The 21,248-nt window shown below is 41.3% G+C and overlaps 1 protein-coding gene across 1 annotated transcript in view; it reads right to left on the minus strand.

Moving 5' to 3' along the window:
- Positions 1-21,248, minus strand: part of MBOAT2 (membrane bound glycerophospholipid O-acyltransferase 2) — a 182,248-nt gene that overhangs the window by 114,952 nt on the left and 46,048 nt on the right. The window contains exons 2-3 of the mRNA XM_075201470.1: positions 10,160-10,305; positions 8,486-8,563 (exon numbers count right to left, since the gene is read on the minus strand). Of these exons, the coding sequence (XP_075057571.1) occupies positions 8,486-8,563; positions 10,160-10,305 (224 nt within the window). The remainder of the gene's footprint in view (positions 1-8,485; positions 8,564-10,159; positions 10,306-21,248) is intronic.

The following is a 21,248-nucleotide window of genomic DNA, read 5'->3' on the forward strand; positions in this document are numbered from 1 at the left end:
TGAGGATGTACCAGTGTGAGTAGTATAGGTGGGAGTAGGTAGATGTGAGGGTGTACCAGTGTGAGTAGCATAGGTGGGAGTAGCTGTGAGGATGTACCAGTGTGAGTAGTATAGGTGGGAGTAGGTAGGTGTGAGGGTGTACCAGTGTGAGTAGTATAGGTGGGAGTAGGTAGGTGTGAGGGTGTACTAGTGTGGGTAACATAGGTGGGAGTAGCTGTGAGGATGTACCAGTGTGAGTAGTATAGGTGGGAGTAGGTAGGTGTGAGGGTGTACCAGTGTGAGTAGCATAGGTGGGAGTAGGTAGGTGTGAGGGTGTACCAGTGTGAGTAATATAGGTGGGAGTAGGTAAGTGTGAGGGTGTACCAGTGTGAGTAGTATAGGTGGGAGTAGGTAGGTGTGAGGATGTACCAGTGTGAGTAGTATAGGTGGGAGTAGGTAGGTGTGAGGGTGTACTAGTGTGAGTAGTATAGGTGGGAGTAGGTAGGTGTGAGGGTGTACTAGTGTGGGTAGCATAGGTGGGAGTAGCTGTGAGGATGTACCAGTGTGAGTAGTATAGGTGGGAGTAGGTAGGTGTGAGGATGTACCAAGGTGAGTAGTATAGGTGGGAATAGGTAGGTGTGAGGGTGTACCAGTGTGAGTAGCATAGGTGGGAGTAGGTAGGTGTGAGGGTGTACCAATGTGAGTAATATAGGTGGGAGTAGGTAGGTGTGAGGGTGTACCAGTGTGAGTAGTATAGGTGGAAGTAGGTAGGTGTGAGGGTGTACTAGTGTGGGTAGCATAGGTGGGAGTAGCTGTGAGGATGTACCAATGTGGGTAGCATAGGTGGGAGTAGCTATGAGGATGTACCAGTGTGAGTAGTATAGGTGGGAGTAGGTAGGTGCGAGGGTGTACCAGTGTGAGTAGTATAGGTGGGAGTAGGTAGGTGTGAGGGTGTACTAGTGTGGGTAGCATAGGTGGGAGTAGCTATGAGGATGTACCAGTGTAAGTAGTATAGGTGGGAGTAGGTAGGTGCGAGGGTGTACCAGTGTGAGTAATATAGGTGGAGTAGATAGGTGTGAGGATGTACCAGTGTGAGTAGTATAGGTGGGAGTAGGTAGGTGTGAGAGTGTACCAGTGTGAGTAGTACAGATGAGAGTAAGGTAAATTCTAATAAAGATACTGTTTTTCAGAGAGCATTTGAAGATTTGTGGGAGGCTATGGGAAAGTGGTGGGTAATTCTATAAGTGAGTAGCAGAACAAGAGAAATCTTGTAGAAGATAGTTAGTTGGATACCAGAGACAAGCAAAAGAAGGATCAGCATTGCGCACAGATTAAAGTGGGCGGGGAACTAACAGATAGGGTGCATTCGTTGACGTGGGAGAAGTTGAGGGAAAATATATATATATTAGGGATGAGCGGATTCGGATTTCTGAAATCCGAACATCCCCGAACAGTGCAGATCCGAGCTGGATCCGAGCACTGTTCTGGGATTCCCGCCCGACGCAAAACTCAGAACGAGGCAAAACGTCATCATCCCGCCGTCGGATCTCACGAGATCCGGATTCCTATTATTCCCCGCTCCACTGCAAGTGAACAAGTGAACTGTTTTTATTTTACATATGCACATCAATGCTTCTGGTTCCCTCTCCCATTTCGGATAATGAGACTGAGGAGAGAAGCTAGGCTCTGGAGGAAAAAGCTGACTTTTAGAGTCTAGATTTGTCCAACTTTCCCGTTGTATGAACGAAGTCCATGGGCAGGGTACCCAGGAGAAACAGGTAAGAGTTTTTAATGGTAACCAAATGACAGAATATTGTTGAGTGGACACACGGGTCTTTATTATCAGTGGTAAAGGAGGATCATCCATAGAAGGATACTGTAAGTACAAGAGAAATGTGGGGACATCATCTGTTATAACTTTCATCCATGCATGTTATCAGAATTTCTATTCTATGCCATATTATTGGCAGGCACACAAAAACTTCTATGCATTGCATAAAGTGAAAAAATATATAGTGTGCCATGAAAACTCTACATGAATATCTATAGTGGCAATGATGCAGCCTACCAGGGAAGCAGAGTATATCAGCAGGCTGCTTTGTCTAGCCCAGATTACATTTCACTTGGTGGAACATATTTATAACATACTATAGAGATACAGCCATACTGATAAACTCCTATCTCACAGTACATTTACTGCAGATATTAACACTGCGAATGCCTCACCTCACAGTTGCTTTTTCCTCATCTCTATTGAATTCCGATCACAACTTCCAGCTTAATAACTGCTACTGAATATGTTTTATAATTAGCTATATGGAATATTAAATAATAAATCATACAGCATTTCCATATATTTTCTCCTTAAGGAATTAAACTGGTATCGCCGATCATTTTTAACAATTACTCAATAAACTGTACCAGTATACACTATAAAGGCAGATGTAGACTTGTGATAAATACTTCTATTCAGAGGGCAGTCACTCCAGTGACATGCCGGATGACATTAATGAATGTGGGAGATGAGTCATGTAACATTTTTAGCCAATAAAAGTTCCTTTTAGGTTGTCATAAGGCTGGTACCCTCACTACTTAATCACTTTGTTCTAAGGCACTGTTAAAGAATCCTGCTTATGGTCATCTATACGATCATACATATCACATGTGACAGCTACTACTGTTTATAAGCGATGACAAGTTTAGTGAAAGCACTTAAAGGATTAGAGAGTGTGTATACTGTGGATTTGAGCAGTTTTATGCTTTTTTTAAAAAAAATCAGAACCCAAAACCCAAAATCAGAACCAAAACCTTGAGGGGGGTGTTTTGGCAAAACCCATTCAAACCCAAAACCTGAAGGTAATCAGAACCCAAAACACCAAAAGTGGCCGGTGCACATCCCTAATATATATAGACAGCTTACAAAACACAAGTTCACAGGAACCTTTTCACTGACAATTTTGTATATTTTGTAGCTGTACTGACCTTGCATATCTGTCAGCAGGTGCAGTTACTTATTACACATATATTTTATATACAGTATTATATAGCTGTAAACAGGTCTCTCAGTAATCACTAAACACATTAATAACTAAGCACTAGTTCTGTTACACATAAATACAACTAATGTACAAAGTTCTTTTTATAAAATCTAAAAAAAAATCCAAGCAGAAAAATTACAACATTCATCACCAAAAAGTCAATGTCTCTGCAGTTTAATTATTTTTAATCTGAAGAAGGACCAAAGTGTGCACCAGGGAAATTACAGCGTGTGGAAATAGAATAATTACTTTAACACCTCTTCTGGAGAGGAAGGTTAAAAGTTCACAGGGCTGCAGGTAGACAGTTCAGTAACGAGGTAAAATAATGAACCTCACTGATCTTTAATGAGACTTGTCATGGTGCTTAATGAAGTGTAAGGAATACAGCATGCGGGCTGACGGGATTGCCAGTCACGGGTAGTTGCAAACACTGAATAATCCTCCCAGATACAGAAATGCAGCCTCTCGTTGAAACTGCTGACACTGCCGATCACATGGTTATAATGATGTGCGTTTGATTAACCTATATATGAGCCCAATTGTTTTCTACTTATCCTCAATTAAGGGCTTGTTTCGATACCTCCTCCATATGGTGAGGATAATGGTTCACTGGGACCACATTACCTTAAAGGACATGCTTCTTGACCCATGCATTGTCCGCTGGTGACAATGACCAGGGAGAACATTGAAACAAGTGTTCTGTACCACATGTGCTGCATGTCATAGGACATCAGCAGCTCAACAGACTGGAGCCGTGGACAAGTGTATTTAAGCACAGCACAGTCCTTGTAGTCCTCCACTTAATAAAGCCCTCATTAATCACATATACTGAACCTTGCAATATTTTTATTTATTTTCTTGTAAACTGAAATATCTATTCATTTACAATGCCCATAGAGTAAGAACAGCCTTTTAAAATTAAATAAAGACACACATAAAAGGCATTGTATTAATGCTGAAGGTCAATGTTGAAAAAGAGAGATATTTTTAAGGACAATGCAGTTGGCCACAATGAGAAGCAATGCATTATATTTTATCTCATTCTTACCTGACACCAAAACAACTGACAGCACTAGCGGAGAAAAAGGGCACTAATAGAGATTTCAGCAATTATGAACCTGTCATTTAAGGTAACGGTGGGGGATTTAGTGGAGCTGGCAAAGAGATGAAGACACAATGAAGCAAAGAAGATGTAGATAGTGTAGTCTCTTTAAATGAAAGTCTTTCCATTCTCTAGTTTAACTTAGCACTTTATATACTGCTGGTATAAGTCAATGGCAATACTAAATATTATTGACGGTTCACGTTGTACTAATACAAACATTCCTGTTAGTTTGTGTAACTGCCTAAACTTATGCAATTTAATTAGCCATTATAGGCAGCATCTCTTCTGCGTGTAACAGGGTTTGAGGGAACAGAGGATTTTAGGGGAATAATTTTAGTATCCAAATTCTCTTTCAGATATTGTCTTAAGGGAGCTGTCTATCTTCAGGTGAAGACTTTAATATATGCCTTCCAGATAATTTTTACAAAATATATTGCTATATTGCTTGAACTTTCTTTACATTATCTGTATTCCTTTTTGTTTCCTAGACATGTGTTTATGATATCAGAGACAATGCTCTACTTTTATTGGCATGGGGTATGATAGAGCTCCGCAGTGCTCCACATTTTATTCAGAAGCCAGCTTGTTGTCGTATCCCATGGCAACAGATATAACTAAATACATGACTGAAAAACACTGAAGAAGATAAAGGAATGTATTAGTAAATGTTGCCAGAAGGCATGCACTAGCCAATATATTAAAACTAAAGCAAAATAGCGGTGGAATTCCAAATCCTCCAACGAACTGGAAATGCAATGTGAATGAATTTTAAAATACATTTATTAAAACAAATACATATTAAAACATAAGTATTGCTCTGTATGCATATACAACCAACCAATATCCGTCCATGAGGAGTGTCAATATTAGGTGCACCTATAATGATTTAGATCTAGTTGAATAATGTCTCCAAATATGTTGCTTGAAGATTCTGTATACACCACTTAGTGCCCGTAATGTTTCCTGTCGAGTACAGATGAGGTTAATAGATCATAATAGGCATTACGGAATGACGAAATTAATATGCTAATGTCCAAGGATTCTGTGCCACTATTGGTTATCATTACATAAGAAACATATAGATATAAGTATCATGATCTGGTTTGATATATATGGCACTAAGTCTAAATAGAGGATAAGTCTTTGACAAATGTAACATTTGGTGTTTTTAGCTATATAGGAATTCGCGCTGTGCTTCAGTGATGTTTTCTCTATATGGTGAACTGGTTTTTGCAATGTGGAATGATCAGGTGAATGTGAGTGAATGAATTAGGCTTATATATAAGATGTGAAGGTCGTAGTGACCACCATCTCTGAGGAAGTTGTACCATACAACGAAACGCGTCAGTAAGGTGTTATCAACACTTGGAACAATATACTCGTATGCTATTTTCCTATTTTGAGCTCTACCAACACTCAAGCCAAGGCCATACGGAAACATTCCCCTAACAGGTCTGACTCCGGGAGACCATAAGTTCTATTTGCTCAGCAGAGGAGTTAATATCCACAGCACTGGCCGCTTATTGGACTATACGGAAGATCACGACTTACCCACCTGTATAGGAACTAGGATCCCGACACCCCTGTTTAGGGGGAGGATTGTTACCGTCACTCTTAGCATGCATGAGTAAGACGGAGGAATCTGGATCGGGCGTTCCAGCAGAGACTTTCATCTCGGGTAAGCAAGTGCCTCAATATGGACTGTATTTAATTCTATGAATACCTGCCTTACAAGTATATGGAGGGAGTTCTCCGATTCTAGACTGTGCAATCTATGAGACGATTTTTTTTTAGTCCATTCTATTTTGGCTATGTCCAACTGAGATATCAAAATCAACGGATCGTCTCTCCACCCTGGCTATTTATATATTATCGCACATATATTGTGTGATTGTACGGAGTCTAACTAAGTGAGCTCCAATCAAGTTATAGGATTATTTCAACTTAAACCATCATATTTGGAGACATTATTCAATTAGATCTAAATCATTATAGGTGCACCTAATATTGACACTCCTCATGGACGGATATTGGTTGGTTGCATATGCATACAGAGCAATACTTATGTTTTAATATGTATTTGTTTTAATAAATGTATTTTAAAATTCATTCACATTGCATTTCCAGTTCGTTGGAGGATTTGGAATTCCACTGCTATTTTGCTTTGGTTATATATTTGTTTTTACAGGGACGCAGAACCCGTGCAGTGATTATTCAGTCTTCCTCATAATTTGCTACAAAATATCTTGTTGTTGTTAATATATTAAAACTGTCTTAAAGTGGGAAACCCCTTTAATGAGCGATTTATTTCTTGGCAATATATTCAAAACTAAATAGATTGTTAACTTCTCTTGCAGCTTATACAGGACAAAAAACAATGATGATGATTTGTGGAAACCAAACAAAAACCCATCCATGGTTTTATAAAGTGCTATATTGTTGTTCGTGGCAGTTTTACTCTTCGAAACCAACAGTAAACATGTGTAACCCAAAGAGCTGATAAGGGAACTAGAGGGATCAATCAAATGATCTTTCCTCATTATTTAAAATATTTTACCCCCAAATGTCAATATCATTAATATGTTTTCTATTTTGCCTTGCAGCTTTGTTAGACATAAAAAAGAAATAAAAAAAGCTATCCTAATCTATAGCATCCCCTCATTTAGAGCTGGATGTACGTCCATTGTTGTGGATCATTTAGAGCTGGATGTACGTCCTTTATTTTGAATAATTTAGAGCTGTATATATGTCCATATGTGTGAATAAATTAGACTTGGCTGTACGTCTATTTTTGAAGATCATTTAGAGCTGGGTGTACGTCCATTGTTGTGGTTCATTTAGAGCTGGATGTACGTCCATTTGTGTGGATCATTTAGAGCCGGATGTACGTACATATGTGTGGATCATTTAGAGCCGGATGTACGTCCATTTGTGTGGATCATTTAGAGCCGTATGTACGTCCATTTGTGTGGATCATTTAGAGCCGGATGTACGTCCATTTGTGTGGATCATTTAGAGCCGGATGTACGTCCATTGTTGTGGTTCATTTAGAGCTGGATGTACGTCCATTTGTGTGGATCATTTAGAGCTTGATGTACGTCCATATGTGTGGATCATTTAGAGCTGGATGTACGTCCATATGTGTGGATCATTTAGAGCTGGATGTACGTCCATATGTGTGGATCATTTAGAACTGGATGTACGTCCATATGTGTGGATCATTTAGAACTGGATGTACGTCCATATGTGTGGATCATTTAGAGCTGGATGTACGTCCATATGTGTGGATCATTTAGAGCTGGATGTACGTCCCTATGTGTGGATCATTTAGAGCCGGATGTACGTCCATATGTGTGGATCATTTAGAGCTGGATGTACGTCCATATGTGTGGATCATTTAGAGCTGGATGTACGTCCATATGTGTGGATCATTTAGAGCTGGATGTACGTCCATATGTGTGGATCATTTAGAGCTGGATGTACGTCCATATGTGTGGATCATTTAGAACTGGATGTACATCCATATGTGTGGATCATTTAGAGCCGGATGTACGTCCATTTGTGTGGATCATTTAGAGCTGGATGTACGTCCATTTGTGTGGATCATTTAGAGCCGGATGTACATCCATTATTGAGCCATAAAGATATGCATTTCACTAATACACATTAATCAAAATATGTCAGTGTCGTACATTTGCGGCCCCTGAGGTCTGATGAAGCACAACGGAGGCGGGCAGTGTAAGTTTAGTACAGTAAGGGCACGTTGACGTACGTGTAGCACAGCCCCTGGATATGCAACTTAATGAGACTTGGCCGCGTCCCTAGAAACTCTACTTAAGAGCCATATATTTTGCAGGTTTTGAAGGCCTGGTGTAAAGATATGTGATGATTATTATACCAGCAGCACTATCTAGAGGCTGCTGATTAGAAGCTTGCGGATATATTATAACAAGTCACGGCCATCTATTTGGATTACTTATTTCTCAATTTGCGCAATTTTATGCCTGATGTACACCTGACGCATGAATACTTCTATTTTGAAGCTTGAGATACATGGGACTCAACATACACACAACTGCACATGTAATTTATGAGCAAAGTGCATCCATCTCTAAGTGAGGCCATTAGCGTATCTCTGTATTATTACTGCATAGAAATAGAATGGGAAAGTGAGAATTTTGCCAAGTGAGAATTAAACACCTCTTCATAATGGTCAAGTACCTGCAGACTACCAACATACAACATGTAAAACACAATTCTACTGTTCAACTTTCTCCACAATGTTCCATGTACATATGTACTTGAAGGATGGACAAAGAATACCAACATGGACATTAGTTATTACAGAATATTAATCTCTTACTTGTGCATATGTTCCACGCCTACTGCGATCATGATGACATAGGAGATACCGCTTTGCACAATAAAATGTAAGGCATACCTAAGGAGGTTAAAAACATTCTATTAGTGGCAGACAACACAAAGCTGGTTGTTTATTTCCGTAAGACCAACCTACAGTTCTCCAGCTGTGGTGGAACTACAAGTCCCAGCAAAATAAATATCTGAGAGAACATGACCAGACCTGCAGTCCCACAACAACTGGAATATCACTGGTTGCTTTCCTCTGGATTAACCAGTCAGCAATCACCAAACAGCCTTGCGGTATATTCCAGAGGATCCTGCAGTCTGGTATCTATTAGATGCCCATAAGCTATCGGATGGCATTATATAAGTATTTGTGGTTTAAGCAGGTAAAGGCCGGTGCTGCAGACCTCGTATGTGTGAGCAGAGCTGTATAAAAATAACTAGAGCAGTGTCCAGTGCTGAAGTCATGTGATTAAACCAGTGACCGCTAGGAAACCAGCAATGTCAGATCCGTAGCCTCTCTAATAGAGTGCAGTGCAGAAGCCCCAGCTCTGTAAATATTTTTGGGTACCAACAGGCTTTCTGCATATAATTTAACTTGAAAGTCATCTGGAAACCTGCCCTCAGCTCCCACAATAAGCTCATTGCCTGTGCACACTACACTATTACAGCTAAAATACTCTACTAACCAACCCTGAGATTGCGTAAGGTGACATGAAACACCCACACACGAAAAGAAAAAGCCTGTTACCTGTGTTGGTATAGGCAGGGAGGCTTTAACTAAATGCAGAAAATGAATATAGACCGTGCATATTATGTTTAAAGAATTTAAAAGACAACCCGCCATATCCTGTGTCACATGGTTAATCAAGCTCTCAAACATGCAAATGATGAACTATACAACACAAAACCAACTGACATTTGCAAAGTTAACTCTTACGAACCCCCCCAAAAAAAGACAATACTTCAGATTGTAGTATAGGGCGGCAACATTTACGCTAACTGATGTATAATTTTATATATATTCTAAGTAAGCCATGAAGCGTCTCTTTGAATGTTTCCCCCAGTACATATTTTCTCCCTGTCACATTTCTCACATGCTGACTTCAGCTCAATGTAGGAAATATCAGAAAACCTGCAAAAATACTATAAGGGGCACGTTCACAAAAATATAGATATACATCTTCTCTTTCATGCATCATTTTGCGAGAGGGAAGAAGAAAAGCGCACAGACCCAAAAGCTAGAGGTGGTTGGCTTGCAGTCTCCTAGGTAATCTGTGCACAGCTGGAATGCTTTGTCTATCTGCCATATCAGCAGCTTTCAAATAACTTTCTGACAAGATATCTATTTGTGGGTTGTTATGGTTAAATAGCTGTACACTTTAGCTGCTGTGTGAAGGCAGTGAAAAGCTGATCACTAATACCGTATGAATTCTGTAAGATTACCTATTTTAAATTTTCACTATTAATGTAAGTCAGTGCTCTACAGGGATTTAAGGAAACCATCGTGTGGGCTGAACAATTATAATGCAGTGGAGGTGGGGCTAAAAGAACCCTAACCTCGCCATCAAGCCCCCGGCAATTGCCCCTTAGCAAAAAATTAGGCAAATATGATTTTCACAGCAGTTTATCAGAGGAATATAATTAATCAGAATATAATAGAGCTACTTACCATCCAAAGCAAAAAAGTGCAAGGTACAATCCCAGAAGGGTAGCAACTACATGTCTGATTAAAGGACTGGTTTTGCTTGAATGAAGGTAGGTACGAAACAAGATAGCAGCAAGCAAGGCAAATAGTTGGCACGCTACAAAGTTGACCTGCAGAGAGAAGAGAGAAATATTTCACATTATAACTTTGTTGTAAGTTGTCATAAATCTTGAAATTGCTAAAAGTCTCCGTCCCCTAATTAAAATGTCAGACGTCACCTATGTTAGATACACAACAATGTCCCCAAAATTCAATGGGCTGGATTTAATGAAGAGCAATTTGGGCAAAATAGAGGGGGGGGGGGGGGGGGGGGGAGTAATAATTGTAAAGTTTGTATTCATCTGAAAAATAAATGAAGGAAAGTTCCATCTACTAAAAGGATAATTAGCTATATGATCTTATGAGTTTAATTTTGCAACAGTTCAATTTGGTAATTACAATATTATTATAGAAGGTCAAGAAAATCCAAAATGTCACACATGGCCACACATCAACGGGTCATCCCTTACCCCCCCCCCCCCAAACGCAGGATTTGTAGAGAGGGGTTTTCATGTTGCGCCGCGAGTGGGCGTGACCAGCATGTATGGGGGCGTGGCTATAGTTTTAGACAGTGCTTGGCTACTCTCCAACTCTTCCTATCCACATCATATACACAGACAATTCCTATCCCCATCATATACACTGAGCAAGCCACCTCAAACATACAGTGCCCCATGCTGGGAGGGGGTTTCTAGACACTAGGAAACCCCCCTCGGTTTGCCTATGCCCCCCTCCCAAAAAAATAACATTTCAATGTATTTTTGTTTTGGAGAGGGTAGTTTGTTTCACTTTAACTTGCAAACAAATCACATCCGAGACGGGGAAGTTCCCATATCCTACATACCAGAAAGGACATGTGACCGGCAGTCATCAGCTGTGATGACTAGCTGCAAAGATATGATCAGGACATGTCAGCAGATATCATGCATGTGATCACAATCCAGCAAAATATTTACAGAAAAAACAAGCGTATAGATTCAGAACCACAAACAGCATACATGTTAGTTAGTTTTTATTATTTGCTTAGTAGCATTTACTAATAGTTTAGTCATATTTACTAAAGCTACTTTTTATTTCATAGTTTAACCTAGAATAACACATGCACTTTGTCCATCGGCATCAAAAACAATAATTCTGCCATGTGTTGCATTGGTGGATTTTGAAAATAAATGTATGTAAAATAAACTTAATATACAACAATATTGTATTAAAAATGGGTCCATTGTCAGGTCATGTTAGGTAGATGTAGTGTCCTCTGTCTGTATAGAGTGTAGTAGAATTGTACTATAATCCTGTCCAACAGGTCATGGTGGATATATGTGATGTCCTATCCAGAGAGGACACCAGAGAGAGTATTATAGTCCAAGGGGTGAGTGCTGAGGCTGCAAGAGGACACTAGTGAGAGTGTCAGATTTACCAAGCATGGCTGAGAGAGCACTGGACATAGAGGGTGTAAGTGAGTGTGAGAATCCCAGGAGAGACAGAGAGAGAACAGCGATCATGTGTTATAGCCCAAGGGATGTTACCCCTGTAGAGGAGGGGTGATTAACAGGGCTGGAGGAGAGGAGTGTAAATAAAGGGTGTATTTTTATATACATGGGCTGGCGCCCAAATCATTGAGACATCTGTTTCCACTGCACCCTAAGTTACCACGTCTGTGCCCCAGCACCTTAAAGAGACATTGCTGAAAACCTGCATGTACAAGGACCCTGTGGTCATTTACACCCACGCCAGAGAGCAGCCAGGGCAGAGGAAAGTGCATTACCCACCCCAGGACCACACACACAGTGAAGGATGAGTCATCTGACCATATCGCCTTTCTCCACTGCTAGACTGTCCATTGCCTGAACTCTCTGCACCACTGAACTCACAGACATTGCCTGGAGTGGGTTATGCACTGCAATCCAACCACAATATCCTATTCTGTGGAGCCCTCATATGACTGAACTGTCTGTATTTTCCACAGGGTGAGATTTGCAGTCAATCCACAGATATCACAACACTAGATGAGCTAACGCTCGCTATTGCATTTTGCTGATGATTCTTTTAGAATGAAGTGAACTCTGCTGCCTGGTTTGTGAATTTTGGATGATACAGATATTTTTGCCTCTGCTGCCAAACACTACGGTGGGTATACCCCCCCTGGAAGATGTGTAATAAAAATATATTATATGTAGAGTGGTCAGGTCATGCTGGGTAGGTGTCGTGTCCTATCTCTGTATGAGGTGTAATCTAATATATAAAAGAGAAAATTTGTCCTTCTGTCCTTCTGTCTGTCTTTCTATACAAATCCACATTTTTCAAGCGAAGATCATAAAATTTTGCATACGAGTGTATTAAAACATGACGGAGGCAACTAAAAAATTTAAAATTGAAATTCATTACGGGGTGGGGGTGGCAAGGGGGGGTAACACCTAAAAATCATCGAAAACTACCATAACTCTGGAATGTCTGGAACAATTTACACCAAACTTGGTACACATATGACTTACAGTCTGACAAAAAATATTGTGGGGGCAAGACACCCCTAGCACTCCTAAGGGTGGGGGTGGTGAGGGGGGTAACACCTAAAAATCATCGAAAACGACCATAACTCTGGAATGTCTGGAACAATGTCTTGGAAGAAGTTCCAAAAAAAAGGGGAAATATATTTTTTCTGGATGCACCCGGAAGAACAGGTAAGACGTTTCTCATCAAATTGTTACTTGCTAAAATTCCAGTACATTCCAAGATAGCTATTGCTGTGGCCTCTTCTGGAATTGCTGCAACTTTGCTCCCTGGTGGAAGAACAGCACATTCAGCTTTCAAGTTACCGCTTAATCTGGCCCAAAGTGAAACTCCCGTCTGCAATATCACTAAACGAACAGAAAAAGCTCAGATTCTGCAGGAATGTCAAGTCATTGTATGGGATGAATGTACCATGTCACACAAAAATGCTTTACAGGGCCTCAATCAAACACTTCAATTTTTAAGAGGCAATGATTTACTAATGGGTGGAGTCACTGTTGTATTGGCTAGAGATTTTCGACAAACATTGTCGGTCATTCTAAAAGGAACAATGGCGGATGAAATTAATGCATGCCTTAAATCATCACATCTTTGGAGGCATGTTCGCACTTTGCGACTAACCACAAATATGAGAGTTTCTCTGCATGGCAACACAATGGACGGTCAGTTTGCTAATCATTTGTTAAATATTGGGAATGGTTTAATGCCGCTTCATCCAGTAACTAAAATAATTGTGTAAACAACATCAACTTAAAGATTCAAGAACAGTTGCCTGGAGAAGCCATATTATACAAATCAATAGATACCGTTGTTGAAGAAAATGAGGCTGTGCACTATCCTACTGAATTTTTAAACTCTTTAGAACCTCCCGGAATGCCACCGCATAACCTGGTACTGAAGATTGGATCACCCATTATCAGGGCCGGACTGGGAGTAAAAATCAGCCCTGGCATTTGAAGCATACAAGCCCAACTCTGTTGGTGACGCTGCTCAGCAGCAACGGTGCAAAGGGCGTGGCCACATTATGTTGGAGGCGTGGTCGACATGGGGCATTGATATATACATTATAATAAAACATTACATTTATCAGGCCCTCCCCACCCACATCACGCCACCCCCACCCCAGAAACACATTACAACACCCTAGTTTACTGTACTTATCTACGCTTCTGAAATCCATCAGGATGGGAAGTATCTGTAGAGTGAGCAGAGAAGCTCTGAGTCTCACAAGATTAATAAATCTCCTGAGATTTAGAGCTCCTCGGCTTGCTCTGCAGGCTGTGTCCTGTCCAGGGACTGGGAGCAACTATAAGATTCCTCCTGCTAACCAGAGCTGGATTAAGGCTCAGGGGGGGGGGGGGGGGGGGGGCTCCTATTATGTAATATGGTTACTACTAGACACATTTTCAACAAATACACACGCAATACTGTGAGCACTGTTAGGTGCACACAGTTCTGCCTTCACAAGCAGTACAATGTGAAGCAGGCCATACCTCCCAACTGTCCTTGCAGTCAGACCAAAACCTGACTAAGCGATAGTCACCCACCAAATTCAGAACAGTTGGCAGACTGTCCTGCTCTCTCCTACCTGACTTGTGGCTGCTGGTTTCTTTAGATCAGTTGCTGCTTGTCTGGATCCTGGAATATTGGGGGCCCTATTTGGGGAAAAAATGGGTACATGAAATTTAGAAAACTACAAGCAGCACCGCTGTTAAATCAATATAGCACCCACGTTTTAAAATTAGGCCTCACTACAACCCCAACATCAAAATAATAGTATTCACATTTAATAAATAAACATATTTCCCTCCCTGAAAACAGCCCCTTCATCACCACCATACTGTGCCCCCTTATGATCGCCTTATGTGCCCCCATGCTACTTTTACTCCCTTCATCACATTCTGCCATGCTGCTTTTGCCCCTCTTCATCCTCCTGTGCCTTTAATCTCCCCCCTTTCTTCATCACCCAGTCCCTTTTACCCCCCCACCCCCTTTCTTCATTCCCCTGTGGATTTTCTCCCTGTATTCCCCTGTGGATTTTCTCCCTGCATTCCCCGGTGGCTTTTCTCCCTGTATTCCCCTGTGGCTGTTCTCCCTGTAATCCCCTGTGGCTTTTCTCCCTGTATTCCCCTGTGATCTTTCTCCCTGTATTCCCCTGTGATCGTTCTCCCTGTATTACCCTGTGATCATTCTCCCTTTATTCCCCTGTGGCTTTTCTCCCTGTATTCCCCTGTGATCTTTCTCCCTTTATTCCCCTGTGATCTTTCTCCCTTTATTCCCCTGTGGCTGTTCTCCCTGTATTCCCCTGTGATCTTTCTCCCTGTATTCCCCTGTGGCTGTTCTCCCTGTATTCCCCTGTGGCTGTTCTCCCTGTATTCCCCTGTGGCTGTTCTCCCTGTATTCCCCTGTGATCTTTCTCCCTGTATTCCCCTGTGATCTTTCTCCCTGTATTCCCCTGTGATCTTTCTCCCTGTCTTCCCCTGTGATCTTTCTCCCTGTATTCCCCTGTGATCTTTCTCCCTGTATTCCCCTGTGATCTTTCTCCATGTATTCCCCTGTGATCTTTCTCCATGTATTCCCCTGTGATCTTTCTCCATGTATTCCCCTGTGATCTTTCTCCCTGTATTCCCCTGTGATCTTTCTCCCTTTATTCCCCTGTGGCTGTTCTCCCTGTATTCCCCGGTGGCTGTTCTCCCTTTATTCCCCTGTGATCTTTCTCCCTTTATTCCCGTGTGGCTGTTCTCCCTGTATTCCCCTGTGATCTTTCTCCCTGTATTCCCCTGTGATCTTTCTCCCTGTATTCCCCTGTGATCTTTCTCCCTGTATTCCCCTGTGATCTTTCTCCCTGTATTCCCCTGTGATCTTTCTCCATGTATTCCCCTGTGATCTTTCTCCATGTATTCCCCTGTGATCTTTCTCCCTGTATTCCCCTGTGATCTTTCTCCCTGTATTCCCCTGTGATCTTTCTCCCTGTATTCCCCTGTGATCTTTCTCCCTGTATTCCCCTGTGATCTTTCTCCCTGTATTCCCCTGTGCCTCTCTTCGCTTCTACTCTCTTTAACTTACCTCTGTATTTCTTCTCTTTTCTGTCTTCTCTCCTTTCTTCTTTCTTCCGGGCGCCGCTCCTCACTGAATGATGGGCGTGACGTGATGACGTCACGCTCGACATTCAGTGCAAACAAAGGAGGGAGGGTGGAGGCCGGCGCCGCGATCATGTGAGTATTTGTATACTCACATGATCGCGGCGCGGGAGCCGCCCGCCCCTCCCCTCCTTTGCTAATAGAAAAAGAAAAGACTTTTAAAATAAAAAAAAAATGAGTGAGGGCGGGGGGCTGCGCAGGGTACCGGACCGGCCCACACAGCCATCGGCCCTTCTGGCAAATGCCAGAAGTGCCAGATGGCCAGTCCGGCCCTGCCCATTATGCTTCTCAGAAATTTAAATCCTCCAAGACTTTGTAACGGTACAAGATTAGTAGTCCAAAAGCTCAATTCTCAGGTCATTGAAGCAACTATTTTCACAGGCTGTGCAAAAGGTGACAATGCTTTCATTCCACGCATACCTCTCATTCCATCTGATATGCCATTTCAATTTAAGCGTCTACAATTTCCAGTTCGTTTAGCTTTTGCCATGTCTATCAATAAGGCCCAAGGACAATCTTTACATGTAGCTGAAGTCAACTTGGAATCACCTTGCTTTTCTCATGGACAATTTTACGTTGTGTGTTTAAGAGTTGGATCACCAACAAATTTATATGTATTTGCCCCAAATGAAGAAACAAGAAATATAGTTTATCAAGCTGTTTTGAAGTAATTGTTTATCGGTTCGTTCCATAATATACAGTTCAAATACAGTTTGACATTTTCACTTTTCACCTTCTACTGGTCCAATTTTAACATGATATTTACATGGATGTTTAATATTTAGATTGATTTTTGTAAATAAACATTCTTTAAATCCCGGGCAACGCCGGGTATTCTGCTAGTATCAAATAAAAACATTTTAAAAGCATTTTCTTACTTACTGACAAATAACCAGCCAGTTGATTTGGTGTGTTACCATACACCAAATAAACACTGATGCAATCTTCATCTTCAGAGGCCAAATAATTAACTGAACAATTAAAGTGATTTCAAAATAAATACACCAGTGTGTGAGAGGTCCCACTTTTAATTATTTAGTCCCTTCCCAAGCAAGAGATTCATCATGAAGGTCAAAGGACATTTAAAGCAAAGCCCAAAAAAAAAATATTGAAAAGCACCAATCAGGGGAATGATTAAAGAAGATTTTACGGACTTTTACTATCCCCCGGAACACTGTCTAGTCCATCATAAAAAAACGGAGACTGAATTTATATAACAGATAAGATTAACATCCATTCAGCAGCACAATGAGTGTAAATACAAAATCAAAATCTTACATCCTGTTAATATTTGGAAACTTTTACCATACCTGCCAAATATTAATGATCAACAAAAATCAAGACAAACTAGACCACACCCCTGATCCACCCAATCACATCTCAATCTGCTCAAATCAAACCCATGTATGGAGAAACTAAACCTATTTCCCCATAGGTCATGTCATTTTTGGATACTGAAAATCATGACAGTCCTGCACAAATCTGAAATGGTTTTAGGTATGCTTTGCATACATGTTTGTAAATGTTATGATTAGCTCTTTTATATGAGACAAATTGTATTTTAGATTTAGTTGTCCATTAACTGCTAAGCTTCACTGTCTGGGAGATAACGAGGAACCATTAATGAAGTGTAAAATACTTCAATAAAAAGAGATCGGAGATTGTGAATGTATTACAGGCTAGGACTCAAGGGATGTCCTATCAGTTTTAGACAAAGTAATAAGACTTTTGAATAACATAATGTTGTGTTTAATGACTTTACCAGCTACAAAAATGAATATAAGCCGTCTACAACAACACCCCTGCATATATCTCAAATCTCATATCAAAAATAATCTCCCTCCCGCCCTCTTAGATCTACCTCTGACCTGCGCCTTGTCTCCTCTCTGATAACCACCTCACTCCTGCCTACAAGACTTCTCCCGTGCTGCTCCCCACTTATGGAATTCCCTACCACGCTCAGTCAGACTTTCCCACAAGCTTCAAATCTTTAGATGCGCTTTGAAAACCCATCTCTTTTTTAGAGGTGACCTTATCCTCGATAACACTATTCACACTAATGCAACCTCACAACTATCCCGATCTCCACTCTGAGCCACACTCGCTCCTCATGTTTCAGCTGTGCCCTCTTCCCTTTAGAATGTAAGCTCTCTAGTGAGCAGGGTCCTCCACACCCTTTGTTTTCTTGTCTCCATTCATTTTGTCTGCCTTGTATGTTCCTGTTTTGTGTATGTCCTGTTTTATGTGTGCCCTTGTCTTCCCTACTGTACTACGCCGCGAAGCACTGTGGCGTCTTACAAATCTACCATAATAATAATTTTGTTGATATAGGCAACAGTGTAGTTAACACCTAACCCTGTTTAGCCACAAGTTGCATAATGAACATGACACTTGCAACCAAAGATCAACTTTAAAAGCACACTATCAAGTAAAAAATAATATAAAAAAAAAACCAACAAATATCTGTGTTTGTAAAAATCCTTTTAGCTGCAGTTTCTGTAAATCTTGTGATATTGTTCCCTTCATATCGGGCAGCACAGTGTCTTAGTGGTTAGCACTTCTGCCTCACAGCACTGGGGTCATGAGTTCGATTCCCGACCATGGCCTTATCTGTGAGGCGTTTGTATGTTCTCCCCGTATTTGCATGGGTTTCCTCCCACACTCCAAAAACATACTGGCAGGTTAATTGGCTTCTATTAAATTGCCCTTAGTCTCTCTTGGTGTGTGTGTAAGTTAGGGGATTTAGACTGTAAGCAGGGCAGGGACTGATGTGAGTGCTGTGGAATTACTGGCGCTATATAAATAAATAGATGATGATGATCTACCACAGAGAACATTTACGTTGTATTTGCTGAAGCTCAATGTACAAAGAGGTGTCCTTCATACTGGGCAGCAGTAGGTTCTGTAAGGTGAAGAACTCGCTTGTGGCTCCATCACAACAGCTGCATAAGATGAGATAAAGGAGAGATAACAAAGCTACCAGAGAAAGTTGTAAATGATAGACACTGGCAGCTTCACACTTTGGGTAATTAGAGAAACTCTGAGATGATGAATTTCATCCTATTTTATAAGAATGGTCTCTGAGCTCCATTTTTAATAAAATCTTGTCGCTGGATTTCCAAATCATAACATCTGTGTATCTCTTCTGAGGTAGGTGTACTGTGCTCCGAGCTTAACCTGTTAGGTCCTAACCCCTCTACACTACAAATCACCACACATCTGCCTGGAATGCAGATGGTCAGCCCCATCCTGTGACCCCAGAGCCCAGGCTGGCCATGTATGCTGGTATATGTAGTTTTCCAACAATTATAGTCACAGGTTGCCTATATGTATTTCTATAGGTTCTGACTACATAATCATCCAATATAGCACACCTGACAATATTAGGCCACGCCCCGAACTACATAGAAATGGCCACAATCTGCACTAGCCTTGCTCCCAAATTGGTAGGACCTACCCCTGCAGGGGCGCACGGAGGATTTGTCAGGGGGGGGTTTCCTCCGCCCCCGGAAAAAAAAAAAATCTAGAGACCTGCCGCACATGCGCGGCAGCGCCGTTTTGGCTGCACTGTAGTATACAGCAGCCGCGGCGCTGTCAAAGAAGCGTCCGCGGCGGTGCTGTATACTACAGTAGGGCACTTGTACGGCACTTTTTAGCGGAGGAGGGACCCAGAAACCCCCCCTGCGTGCACCACTGCCCTGTTCTCTGGAACTGTCCTGTAAAAATGGAGCTTTGGGGTTATGGAGTAGACACATAATAGCACCACCAATTGTTTACCATGCTATCTCAGAAAATATATTTGTTTTATTATTTATATATATAAACAATTTTTCTTTAGTAATTACTATTTATTTTTCTATTTGTATACTTTATTTTAACTTTAATAACAACTTTTTAGAACTTTAAAAAGACCATGTTTCATAGAAGAGGAGTACTACTTTGTTTCATAGCAAGGAATATTATTGGCTTACTAGCACTTTTATGTACATGGAAAAAGAGAGAGCTAACAGCTGTCATTGCAGTGGGTATGGAATGTACAGGCGAACTGGAGGAACATTAAAAGGTAAATATGCTGAGTGGAAAAGCTATATTTAGCGGCTGTACATGCTTCTTCATGTTTATTTTCTGCTTGGATTGTTAACTATATGGAATGGAAATAAGAAAAAAAACAATATTTTGATTAGCTGTAAATGAAGGTGAACTTGTTAAAAATAAACGTTAATAAAATTACTGGGTGCACTTAATGCTTTCTCCTGTATTAACAAAGTTAGGGATATAAAGCAGATTGTGAGCTTTACATAAGTGGTCAGTATGCAAAATATTGTACTGAGTCAATGTTCAATTATCTGCCACTTATATAGACAGTAATAAATGTACCACTGGGAATGGTAGGGAAGAGGTCTGAGTATAATAATGTAACTAATCCCTGATAGTGTAACCAAATTTCTGAGGTCTGTATAAATATCATACAGAGTCTGTAGAGGTAATAAACTATCTACCTCTTAAATGCTCCTAACTGAGTAAAGAATAATGACGCTAGAAGTCACTGGGCAGTCCTATCTGTAATGACTGGTTCAGTTTCTAAGCTGAACAGTCATTACAGATAGGACTGATATCATTATATATTTCGCTGGTCATTTTTAGATTTACAATCAATAAAAGTTATATTTTAAATGGATGGTTCATGTAAATATAAAAAATAATATAGGGATACTCAGTGCACCTTGTTAAACAAACCCGTTCCCTCCTTTTCTATCCATTTTCCCTCTACTTGACAAGTTTTCCCGCCTCTGTAGCAGACAGGGCCGGATTAAGGGAATGGAGGCCCCTGGGCTAAGGGGGCCTCCATTCCCCCGTGAGGGCCCCTCCCCCATGATCCGAGCCGCCCCCCCCCCCGCTGTATGCTCTTTACTGAGATCTTTACTGAGGAGATCTCGTGAGAGTGAGACTCACGAGATCTCCTCAGTAAGGAGACTACAGCGCGCCGGGGAAGGACTGCAGTGAAAGTGCTCAGGAGCATTGATCGCGACGGGGGCGCCCCCGCCTGATCAATAATGCTGTTGAGCACTTTCAAGGGCCCCCTGGATGCCATAGGCCCCTGGGCTGTAGCCCAGTTAGCCCTAGGGTTAATCCGGCCCTGGTAGCAGAGAATCATCCTCGTAGTATTATGCTCACACCACCATGATTGACAATAGAGGTAGTGTCTTCTGAGGATGTGCAGTGATAGGCTTGCACCAAATACAGCACCTTGTGTTGTGGACAGAAAGTTCAATCATGGTTTCATCAGACCACAGACTCTTCCTCCACTGAAGTGCGCTTCAAAGCAGTTTATAAAAGCCAGACCTTTTCTCAGCATGCTCGGGCAG

Source organism: Mixophyes fleayi, chromosome 3, assembly GCF_038048845.1.
Source record: "Mixophyes fleayi isolate aMixFle1 chromosome 3, aMixFle1.hap1, whole genome shotgun sequence".
Classification (NCBI taxonomy): Eukaryota; Metazoa; Chordata; class Amphibia; order Anura; family Limnodynastidae; genus Mixophyes; species Mixophyes fleayi.